At 39.5% G+C, this 12,117-nt stretch overlaps 1 protein-coding gene across 1 annotated transcript in view; it reads left to right on the forward strand.

The window, feature by feature from the left end:
• Positions 1–6,268: 6,268 nt before the first annotated feature.
• Positions 6,269–12,117, forward strand: part of LOC140192640 (fermitin family homolog 2-like) — a gene marked incomplete at its 5' end in the record, with an annotated part of 63,895 nt that continues 58,046 nt past the window's right edge. The window contains one exon of the mRNA XM_072250171.1: positions 6,269–6,409. Coding sequence (XP_072106272.1) covers positions 6,269–6,409 — 141 coding nt within the window. The remainder of the gene's footprint in view (positions 6,410–12,117) is intronic.

Raw genomic sequence — 12,117 nt, forward strand, 5'->3', positions numbered from 1 at the left:
TGGAGATTGTAATTGAACTTAAATATGAAGTTTCAAAGATGTCACCAAGGAAAAAGGAAAAACCAAGAACTCTTCCAGAAGCACAATTTTAGAACATAGATCATTTAAATCTCCAAATGCAGTTGTTTAGAAAGCATGGTCATAATTAGTTTTTAAACTTCCTTTGTACTGCTGATTTTCTCTTTTGTCCTGATGGGGGGTAAAAATGGAGATGTGGACTTCACCAAATTCCTGCATATTATTTTCTTGCAAATCACTGGATAGCAAAATGAACCCATCTGATATTCAAGCCCCAGAGGAGTACAGATGCCAAATGAATTGCCTTCTTTCCCTTCTACTGTTGCAGTGTACTTTCAACAGTGAAAATTCATTCTGTGATTTTGCTGCAGTGATTCATCTGCTCACTGTTACTTTTGAGAGTTTCACTTTATTTTAGCTGCATAGTTCACCTTTGAAGTTGTGACCTAAGTCTCTAATTACAATCTCTGGGTCATCTGTAAATGTCCACAAATGTGCCCTGTTGGAGAAATCCATACAATGTAGGGTTAATTTGTACTTTAAGTTGATGTAGAAAAAAAACTGCAAAGTGAGCAAAAGCATCAGGGAACTTAGAATAAGACAAAAGATTGTATAAGTCAAAGGTTTGAAACATGTAGAGGAATTTCTTATCCTTTGGTTTTCTAATCCCAGGAACTGAAAATAATTTGTGTGTTTGCCAGGAATGCAGAAGGACTTGCTCTGGTGCACATTAAGTAGATAAATTGCAGGGACACAGTCTTCTAGTAAGGCCTGATTACTTTTTGTTGGGGAATGGCCTTGTTGGTCAAGAGTCTTTGTGCAATTACACTGTATAGGCTGCTGCAGAGGATGGAGTCAAGCGCAGTTGCACGAAGGATTGAGATGTTATGGAGGATTTCTTCAAAGTGCTTGTTCAGTTGCCACTGACCACTTCTCTGCCCTTGATAAGTTCATCTATGTTCTTGACATTCAGTTGAGTGGAAGTTGGTTGTCTGGGTCGTAAAAGGTCTTGACAGCACAGAAGAATGCATGCTGCTCCAGACCATTGTTGACTTGTTCACTGGAAGCAAATGAGAGGATGAGTTTTACAGTATTGCCCTTTAACAAGAAATCTTCATGAGAAGACAAAAAAAAATGTGAACAGCTTATTTTAGCATGCTTGCAATGCACCAGGACCCCCCGTTAGTCATTTTAGATGAAAAAGGATTTTTTTTTTTGATGATGAATGCTTTTAGACTTGGCACAAAGCTTGTAATGTACTGGGTAGCTGTGGTCCCTGCCCTCCAATATGCTCTAGAACCTGGACTGCTTAACTCTGGCACCTCAGTACATTGAAAGAGTCTACCAAAGTCAAATCCTTTAAATTCACTTGAAGTGAGTCAATATTTGCAGCATTCAACACAGATATTTTCAGCTGTCTATGCTGGGATTGTGTCTATGCCAGTCATATACCTGATGTGCTCAATATTGGGCTCTATCACAGAAAAGGATTGCGTGTAATTGAAGAGGAATGATCCAAGGATATTCTCAAAACCACCTTGTAAAAAAAATAAACTATTCATGCTCGCTGAAAGAGGAGGCGGAGCATTTGTAATCCAATTGAAATTGTCTCAGATGTACTGGGAGCACACAGAAACTACAGGGGGGGTCAGGGGAGTAGATCACCTCACAATCCACCTTTTCTCCTGTACTGCCCTACCCCGGGAAGAGTGCACTTTCTACTGTGGCCTCAATAGTTGTTTCCACTCCAGTTCTATAGATTTAAAAGCAAGTCAGTTGCTTTTGTGTCCCAGCCAAAAAAATGTATGTACAAGATTCTAATCAAGGTTCAGTATTACAAGCTGAGATTTGGAATGGCCTAAAACAATGACGTGAGCACTTTATGTGGAGAAGCATGTGGAACAATAATGTACAAATCCTCACAGGTAACTCTGAGAATTGACAATACTTCAATAAAAGAGCAGTGCATTTGTCCCATAGTATCTTTTCCAGCTTTGTCAGTCAAAGCCTTCATATGAGTCGAACACTTTGAATAGCCCTCAGTTTCTTTGCTTCAAATGTTTATCTAGGTTGCCTGCAAAGAGTTGAGGAATTTGCCACCTCTTTCACTACTGGCAAAATATTACGTGTTTCAGGAACTCTCAAAAAAAATTCCCTAAATATCTCCCTTTTTAAAATTGCTCTTTACCTTTTGTCAACAGTAGAAATGTTGTTTATTTTTTAATCATCAAATTCTCATTTAGGCTTGAAATCGTCCCTGTAGCTTTTTCTGTCCTAGTGGAAATAGTGTTGTTTCATGATTACTTGTCTACTTTAAGTGGCACTTTGGAGAAATGTTAACTTAGAAACTTCATCATGCCACTTTGTGTCTTGGAATGCCAGGTGGGTGTCCAACTATCTGTATAGCTTGCTTAAAACATGATGGGGTGGAATACAGAGAACAATGGAAGTATCCATTAAGGACCTCTATTGAATATGGGGAAATCAGCATGGACAACAACAGAGTTCTGTTTTATTACTTTGTGGAACCTCATTCCCAGGCATATTCTTTGCACTGCATATTTGGATTGAAGATATGATTGTTGTTGTAAATGAAGAATGTAGAACAGCAGACCTGGATTATTAATGGGGTGCCAACCTGTTGATACGACATCACTCCCGTGCAGAATAAACAGTTGGAACACTGTGCTGTGGACTTTCCCAACTAATCCATCTGGTGAAAGCTCTGTGCTTTTACCGCACAGTTGTAAATATCGGATTACAATTTAGCAGCTGCAACTCCTCTCTCAGTTGGAGGTGGTTCTAAAAGCTTCAGCCTAGTCTTTTGCACCGGTAGGCATGTTCACTGAGACCCCTCCTACAAACTTCTCAAATTGTCGACCGGTATTGTCAACTGAGTTTCCTATGATTGCAGAAGCCCGTCTTCAAGTAATTTGATCCATTCTCTAGGATACCGAGAAACTCTTGTGCATACATACCGGATATGAGACCTGGAAACAAACTACTTATTCTGAACATATATGCTCCAGATATTTCCACATCTTGCCAAGCAATTCCAGTGTAAGCACAAGCACAGTCCCGATGAAGGGTCTCAGCCTGAAACACCGACTGTTTACTCATTTCCATAGATGCTGCCTGGCCTTCTGAGTTCCTCCAGCATTTTATGTGTGTTGCTTTGGATTTCCAGCATCTGCAGATTTTTTCATGTTTGCCAGTTGGAAATTAATCTATGATTTTAAAAAAAGAGAGAAATCCAATCTAGCTAGTGTTACGTACCCCGTAACTGGGTTGCCAAACCAGCAGAAATGGATCACTCAGTTGGAGTCTGGATTACTAGAACTAAGAAAGTTTTATTAAAGAAACAAGCAACACAGTACTCTAATCAAAAGGATAATAAATGCAACAGTTCAGCAATGATAAACACACATGTACACAGAATTAAGATAACAGGATCAATCAAGCTCTATCGTCGTCTAGGGGTAAATGACCAGTTTCAAAGTGACACAAAGTTCAGTTCAATTGAATTCAGTTCAGTTCGCAGTAATCACTGCCGTGGGAGATGGACAGTGTGGGGGAAGGAGAGAGAGAGCAAAACGAATGAATATTCAAACGGCTTCCACACAGACCTTCGATATTCTTCGCAGTCAGCTTTCGGGTGAGCCTTCTGTGACGTCTTCTGAGGTCACCGACCGTGACCCCTCCGTTTCCAGATTCGATCATTTCTCTGCGGTGAACCTGGCACCCAGGCAAGGGCGGACACACACCAGGTTCCCGCTGATCGTGCCTTTCCACCCTGTGCGTCTATGGCTTGGTCCCGCGACCAGCCTTCCAAAACTTCCCACCGACTTGTGGGAGACGCACCGTTTCCAGGGTCTCGTTACCTCGGGGTGTCGTGTGTGTCTTGCCTTAGCGAACCTGTCCCTTTTTATCCCCCTGCTGGGGTATCGCCTGTCCATCACTTCAAACAGTTCAGGGTTCAAAGAGGATCTTGACAGCTCTCAGACCGTGTCTCCTTCCGTTAAACTCTCCCGTCCCTTCATTAACATCTCCAAATGCTACTCCATTGTTTTCCTTATCTCTCTTTCTCCTGAAGACAAGTGGCAGACCACCTGCTGATCCCACTGGTGCCAGCACAGGACAGTTAACATCTTAGTCTATGTGTACTTTTGTCACACTAGTTACTACTTCCAGTGATGAAGTGATGAGCTTTCCACTGATGTGTCAAGCCTAGCACAAAGGAGGTGGTTGGGTTTAAAGGGATGGACATTACAAGACTGATTTTGGCGGTGATGTCCTTCATGTTTTGAAGAGATAAAAATATAACCAAAGTTGATGTTTATAATTTTGGATGTTTAAGCACTGGTCATTTGAAGAGACTGACCGTAAGATTCAGTGTAGTAATTTAAGGCTTTAATTAGATTTAATCAGAATTTTTTTTAACTAACAAATTAAGTTATGCTCCTCATCGCCAATTGTATGACTCCCCTAAACTTGAAACATCATTCAACTGGCAGTACTGTGCCATTTTAACTTAACTTCCACTCAAATAGAGTTCTAATTTCTTCATTTAAACACACGTTTAATTGTACAGGTTTCCCCCACTATCCAAAGGTAGAGCGTTCCTATGAAACGGTTCATAAGCCCGAATGTCGTAAAGCGAAGAAGCAATTACCATTTATTTATATGGGAGAAATTTATGAGTGTTTGCAGGCCCAAAAAATAACCTACCAAATCATGCCAAATAACACATAAAACCTAAAATAACAGTAACATATAGTAAAAGCATGAACGATATGATAAATACACAGCCTATATAAAGTAGAAATACTTTTCTACAATCATTACCGCACTGTTCGCCGTAGCGAAAATCTCACACAAGCGCTCTCAGCAGAAACTCTCTCTCCAGTAACCTTTAAGCTATGAGGCTGCCAAATCATACCAAATTACACAAAAATACACAGCCTATATAAAGTAGAAATAATGTATATACAGTGTCGTATCACTTACCGGAATCGGGAAGACAGCGCCGAGCACACTGATGATGGTGTGTTAGGCTGAGTCGTCGGAGGTTGGGGTGGTGCGATGGTCCCCACCCTCTGGGCCACCGACCGATACCGATCCGCGAAGCATGCAGTGGTGCAGTGGTAGCTGGGACGCACCCAGCACGTCCTTAAGAAAAAAGCCGAAATAAATAAGCTAATTAATTAGGTGCCGCCCGGCACGTAAATGTTGGCCCAGATCAGAGATGACACAATCGGCAATCGCCTCTGATGTGGAAGGCTTGAAAAAGAACAGTATGCTTGACTGCTTAGCCTCACGTATTTTTCTATCATACAGTTCTTTGTAAGCACTCAAACCATCTTGCAAATATGCCCTAAACCAACGTACCCTTTCAAAATTACAGTTGTACTTTTCTGCAATCATTGCAGCGAAAATCTCATGCAGCTGCTTCACATTCAGTTCCTGGACGACTTCACTTTCGGTCCGTTCGCTACTGCATTCGGTTTCGATTGTTATCCTTTCCTCTTCCAATTGCATCAGCTCTTCATCTATCAGTTCTTTGTCATGGGATGCCAAAACCTCTTCAACATCATCTTTGTCAACTTCCAGAAGCCAAACTCACTTTGTCCTTACTTCATTCACCACAATCGAAACACTTAATTATGTCTAGTTTTACGCTAAATGTAACACCTTTACGAGCTCTTTTAGGCTTTTCCGATACCTTAGAACATCTTGCTAACGGCTGCTCACAGGCACGTGGTTAAGCAATGCCGGCTAGAATGCAGTTCCAGGGGAGGCGCCTGGCTGCTTGGGGCACGCACTGCCTTTTTGCGTAACAGTGAAAACACCTTCTGTTAACGAAAACAGGTAACTAATGTAGGTCTTTCGTAACAGCGAGATTTCGTAAAGTGAACGTTCGAAAAGCAGGGGACGCCTGTACTTTATGTAGAACAGTCACCATAACCTAAATGAAATGGTTTTTGAATCCCTGTGGAAGGGGTGGAAGGACATGTTCATTCCGCCATGGGAAATAATTTGAATTGGGTATCTTAGTAAAACAACAGGTCACTGACCTTCTAATGGCTAAGTGGTCGTATTTTTGGGCATCGAGCAGCGCATGTTTAAATGTATATGGACTTAAATTCTACAAATTACCACTCTCAGTAAGGTTTTTATGAGCACTGGTTTGTTGTTAATTTTTTGACTGAAGGTCTCGTCAGTTTCTAAGTTTGCTTCTCTGTTCTAACAGATATAAGGCATCCTGAAGAACTCTCGCTGCTGAGAAAACCTAAAGATCCAACAAAAAAGAAAAAACGAAAGACGGACGAAAAAGACCAAGGTGAAGATGAGGCATTGGAGTTGGAGGGACCATTAATCACTCCAGGATCAGGTCTGTAGCAGTATTCTCCGATTATTAGAGAAAAAAATGTGAACATTAAGAGCCGAGGCGTCCTAGGTTGCAATTTTCCTGATGTACACAGTGTATTCTGGGCTTCATCTGCCACCTCCTATTGTACCAAAGCTTTCAGTCAGTTTTATACATCATTGTTCATGTACAGTAGTTCCAGAGAAACACCAGATAAAGAGATCAGCTCAGTACTTGCATTCTGAGAGCCTATTACAAATAAGATCTTGCTCTTGCGGTTCGGTTGATGTCCATATTAGAGAGAAACCAAATAGCTTTGCTATGGTCGAGAGCATAAAAGAAAGGCAAGCATAATTAGCTTTTAAATTATATTTGTGCCTTTTTACATTCTTTCAATTAAATTTTAATGCATGATGATCCATTTATTTTAAAATGGAAGTTTAATGTGAAGTTTTTCAAAACAACAGTGACCAATGAAAAACAGTAAATCCTTTGCTCTTGGATCCTTGCTATGGCATCGGCAGGTGCAGAATTTTTACAAGCTTTCATTTCACTCATCATAAATCGAAAGATCTTTATATTCTGAGTTTATCTAAGCCCAGGCATTTTTATTGAGTTAAACTCCATCGTTGACTGAGTGTTCGCCTGCTGGTCTGATATTGTCACTACTGGCACTTGCAGCTCTGTATGCATCAAGTTGTTAAACCAGAACTTTTAAAGGAAACCAAAAGCTAACTAAAGTTCCCCTTTTGAAATTTTTCATAAAGTATCGCTATGTGCATGAGGTATTTTGTACAAAATGATCAGTGCTGTCTAAGGCAGTTAAGGATCTACTGCCTAACTGAACAATCTTTCTTTAGCAGTACAGTATCCAGCCTGTAGTTCCTGAGGTAATGTGTATATTAGAAATATTGCAGACTATGCAAACTGGGCTTTATTTTCCTTAGACAGTTATTCTCCATGCATGATCTAGGACTGCCTCTTGCTTCACAAAATATCAACATTTTTCATTGTCTTACGAAATCTACCAAGCTGCTATGGATCCTGAGATTGGAAATCTGGTTCAATTAGAATAATCCTGAAATTTAAAATCCTTTCTCCTTGTGAGTTGTTGTGCTAGAACCCAGACAGTTCTGTCCTACTCTTTGCATACCCACAATATGCATGTTTGTGGTGTTTGATCAATTCCATCACTTATTAGGCTTTGGACCGCCTTTGTAATTCAGATTATCTAAACTGATCTCAAATTTTGATCTCATGGAAGTCAAGCAACCATTCACTACACAAAGACCACCTTTGATTTTTACTGGCAACAGATATCTGCTTACTGGAATTGTTTTCAGAGCAGAAGACAATTTTCATAAACCACCTTCCATCATAGGTGGGAAATGGGTCTGATTGCTAATAATCACATAGTCCTCAGTACTGTTTGCTGCAGCTTTGCAACTGAAGCAGTTTGTGCCATAAAGCAATTAGTCACTACTGATGTTCGGGTATGAGTTGATAAGGAATAAGTAACAGTTGTGCAGCCAAAGTGCTAAGTAAAGACGCTCTGGTTACTTCTCACTGACAAAAACACATGATACAGTAAACTTGTTTTGCGTGGGGGTTTAAGTAAGTAGTTCTCTGACAGCTTTATTGCTGACATTGGCAGCATGGTAAGTCAGCCATGACATTGCTGTTTTCATAACATTCACAAAACCAACAAAGAAGTTACAGCGTAAAAATGGGGTCTTGCAATTTTACCTTCATACTTACATTGATTTTCCCCAGATGTTGAATACTTTATTGCAAATTGCATCTTAAAAAGAGATGTGCATTAGTATCCATAATCTCAGCAACTAATTGAAAGCGTTTTTCTCTCTGCCAGTTGAAAATTAGTTTGAGGGTATTGCCTAATTTTAACAGTTTAACATTAATAATAGCTTTTAGTCAAAACTAGCTAGCATTTGTCAATTACAATTTATCTATGACCCTCTGTATGTAGGTTAAGTACCACATTTCCTGAATCGCATTCATTTTTAGAAAAACTGAATTCCAATTTTAAGTAATGTTGAGCTGAGCTGAAAGTTTCTGTTAAACCAACTTGAAAACTTCCATGAACCATTAAGCTCATTCAAGTTTTACAGATGGGTGTGGCAATTTAGGGCTTGAAGCCAAGAAGCTACAATCAATCATTTCTTTTATAAAGATGCAGTTTCTAATTGATGGACTGAAAAGGTATGATTGTGGTCAGCGAAATCATTTCAGCACAAAAGCTTTTTCATCTGGTATGGCCTTGCTTTTACAAAATATGTATTTATTGTTGATTATCTACTTGCATAGTCATTGACAATATATACATATGATGCAAAATTTAGTGTAGAGTAAAGACAGGGAACTTCTAAGGTTGTGAAATTTTTTGTTTTTGGTAAGGCATCCTAGTGAAAAGGAAATGCAGTGGATTCTGGTTAATTTGGCCATTGGTAAATCGGGGCAGCTACTTATTTGGGACAACTCTTGAAGAGCAAAATCTAATCGAGAAAATAGCAGGAATTTCCAGTATTTATTTGGGACACCATGCTGCTTAATTGGGACAGGAGACTTGATGAACAGTTTCTAGCTAGATCAATCATGTGCACTTGTGTGGTTGTTAGACACTATACCGTGCTTAGAGTGAACAGTTTTTTAAATAACATTAGTTGCATGTGTTTGTGTTCAAAAATCTGTGATTTTTGTCACTGATAGTTGACGAGAAATAAGCAGTAAGGCAGTTCAGAACTGTTTCGCTCACTGTGGTTTCAAGCATTGAGCCTCGGAGATGCCAGAAACAGCTGGGAGTGTAAATGAAATGATTTCACTACTGGAAGTTAAGAACTACAAAGAATTTTAAAAGTAGCAACAATCAGCTTGAATGTTACAATGAAAATGAAAGATTTAGAGGACGCAATTGTCTGCACTAGATGTCTGCACTTAGTCAATCAAGGGAACACAGCAAAATACACTGGATTAATTCTTCCGTTGATAACTATTAGGAACTAATAAACAGCTTTATAGTACTGTAGTAATATTAGTTGCATTATAATTTGTTCTATATGTCATTTAATTACATAATTTGTTACACAGTTAAACAGTTGTTTGTCTTTTTTTTTGTATACCTTTTTAACTGTTTCCATGAAACTTTGGCTAACTGGAGCAGCCACTGAATTGGACCAAAATGGACATGGCCTGGTGTGTCCCAATTAACTGGAATCCACGGTATTTGATAGCCTTGTGCATTTCATGTGGAACATGTTAATTTGGATTTGGATAAGGAAATCTGCTGAATTTCCAATTTGTGCTACCTACATTTTTTTTTATCCTACTGGATATCTTCTCTTTAAAAAAGGTGCTGGTTGATCAAAGTTCTTATTAGAATGCATTTTAATGAATGTGCTATTTTCCACAGAATATAACAGCAGTAGCAACAAGTATCTTAACTTATGTTCTTTGAAGCATAGTTGCAGGTGCAGCATTGGAACTAAAAGTAACTGGCCTTTGCACCTACTAATGCTTTGAGGATGTAGTCACAGATCTGCATTGATACAGAGAATTTTAATTCAAAGGGATTCAAAGTACATTTATTATCAAAGTATGCATGCAATATACAACCCTGAGATTCTTCCCACAGACAGCCACAAAACAAAACCATGGAATCCATTCAAAGAAAAAAAACAAACCGCCAACTTGCAAAAAAAAAAGAAAAATTGTGCGAATGGCAAAAAAGAGCAAAAACACAATATAAAAGACCAAACCACAAAGTCAACAAAACAATCCAAGCATGTTCAGTTCTGGCTCCTTTCAGTTCAATCTAGCACTGTGTTGTTCCTTGAATGCAGGCTGCAGAGCCCATCTGCCCCGATCAAAATAGCAACAAAAAAAAGAAAACAACCAGAAACACATCATAACATGGACACCTGTCTACAAACTGCATCAATTAAACCTTTCGCAAGACCCATGGACTCCAGCAGCATTGAGTGAGAGACCAATTGAACGCAGGCACCTTCCTCCAGAAGCAGCAAGTGTGTGAGTGAGTGAGTGTGTGAGTGAGAGTGAGATAGATATAGATATCACTCACAGGCAGTCAGCGCTGAACACCGGTTCACCACCTGCTCTTGACCTCACTGATTTCAATTTTCCTCAACATTTAGATTGGGGAGAAATGGAGTTGATCATGGGCTCGCGCCCCGTCTCCAGGCTGCGCTCCGCTCGAAACCTTATCAAACACCCTCAGAGACTGCAAAGCGCCAGACTGCTCACTTGGCCCAAAAAAACACCATCAAATAGTAAATCACAGGGTCCAATAGTAGCTGAATCATATTTGAAAGAAGAAAAACAGTAATAAAGGAAGTAAAATAAGTGGCTTCATAAATTGTCTGAAGGATGTCTGTAAATGAATCCCGAATTTTGTGTAATTCTCTAATGAAGTGTTTTGCAGCAGGAAATATTTTCCCCTCAGTATTTCCTTTATTGTGAGTGCTTACTAACTTTTGATACCTTAGCTAACCTTGTGGAAGAGTGGATTCTCAGGGTTACTTTACCTACGGTTCAATTACATTTGATTTTTCACTCAACCTAAATCTACACATATCAGCTACCAGTCTCTGTCCTAATCCCACCCCATGTACTGCTATATACTGGCAATCTTCCCAGCTCCCTCTCAAATGTAACTTCTTACTTTTTTCCAGATTTCTGTTTCTATTCTAGACTCAGCACCTGCCATTTCTGTATCTTCAAATTTTTCAGTGCTCTTAATGTTATTTGTTTTAAAAACTCAACAGAACGCAGGAAGCTCATCAGAGTACAAATCTGTTGTGCTGTTCACTTAAATCATAGCTATTCCATTTTACTTTTTAAACTTGTGCCTGGTTTTAAGTTAGTTTAATAAGTCTTAAGAACTTGTTCTTATCATTAGAACCAAGGCATTTTGGTGCTCCCAATAAAAAATATGCGCCAGTAACAATATGATCTGTCTTTCAGTACTTCAGTCCATTTCCTTTTGAGTACAACTTGTGCATGTATTTGTAATATATTTCATCTCTCAATCTCATTTAAATATATTGTCAATTTAACTGTTCTGTATACGGTTCTTGAATTTAAATCACTTTATCTTTACAACTTAGCACCAGTGGTCATTTGAACCCAGTGGTATCCCACTGCATATTCCTACAATACAGCAGTTGTCCAGCCTTCAGGAAACAGGATATTCACATGCTACAAATGTCCTCATCTATAGTCCTTTAAGAGAAACTTTTTGCACTTACTGGAGTGGATGGGGGGGGTTTCTGAAATGTTGCTTGCGTCAGATATGCTCATTAATACAAATGTCTAAACAGCCAATCAGCAACTCAATGTAGTAGTAACTTAATGTGTAAGAGCATGCAGACATGGTCAAGAGGTTCAGGTCAACGCACACAAAATGTAGGAGGAACTCAGCAGGTCAGGTAGCATCTATGAAAATGAATAAAGAGTCACATTTTGGGCTGAGACGCTTCATCAGGACCGGAAAGAAAGGGGTATAAGAAGGTGGGTGGAGAAGAAGAACAGCAAGCTAGAAGATGATGGGTGAAGCTGGGTGGGGGCGGGAACAGGACACGGTAAGAAACTGGGAAGTGATAGGTGGAAAAGTTAAGGGGCTGGTTTGGCCATTTATCAATATGGTGTAGAAATGTGATCTAAGCGACTTTGACCGTGGAATAATTGTTGGTGCCGGA

Source organism: Mobula birostris, unplaced genomic scaffold, assembly GCF_030028105.1.
Source record: "Mobula birostris isolate sMobBir1 unplaced genomic scaffold, sMobBir1.hap1 scaffold_1893, whole genome shotgun sequence".
Taxonomy (NCBI): Eukaryota; Metazoa; Chordata; class Chondrichthyes; order Myliobatiformes; family Myliobatidae; genus Mobula; species Mobula birostris.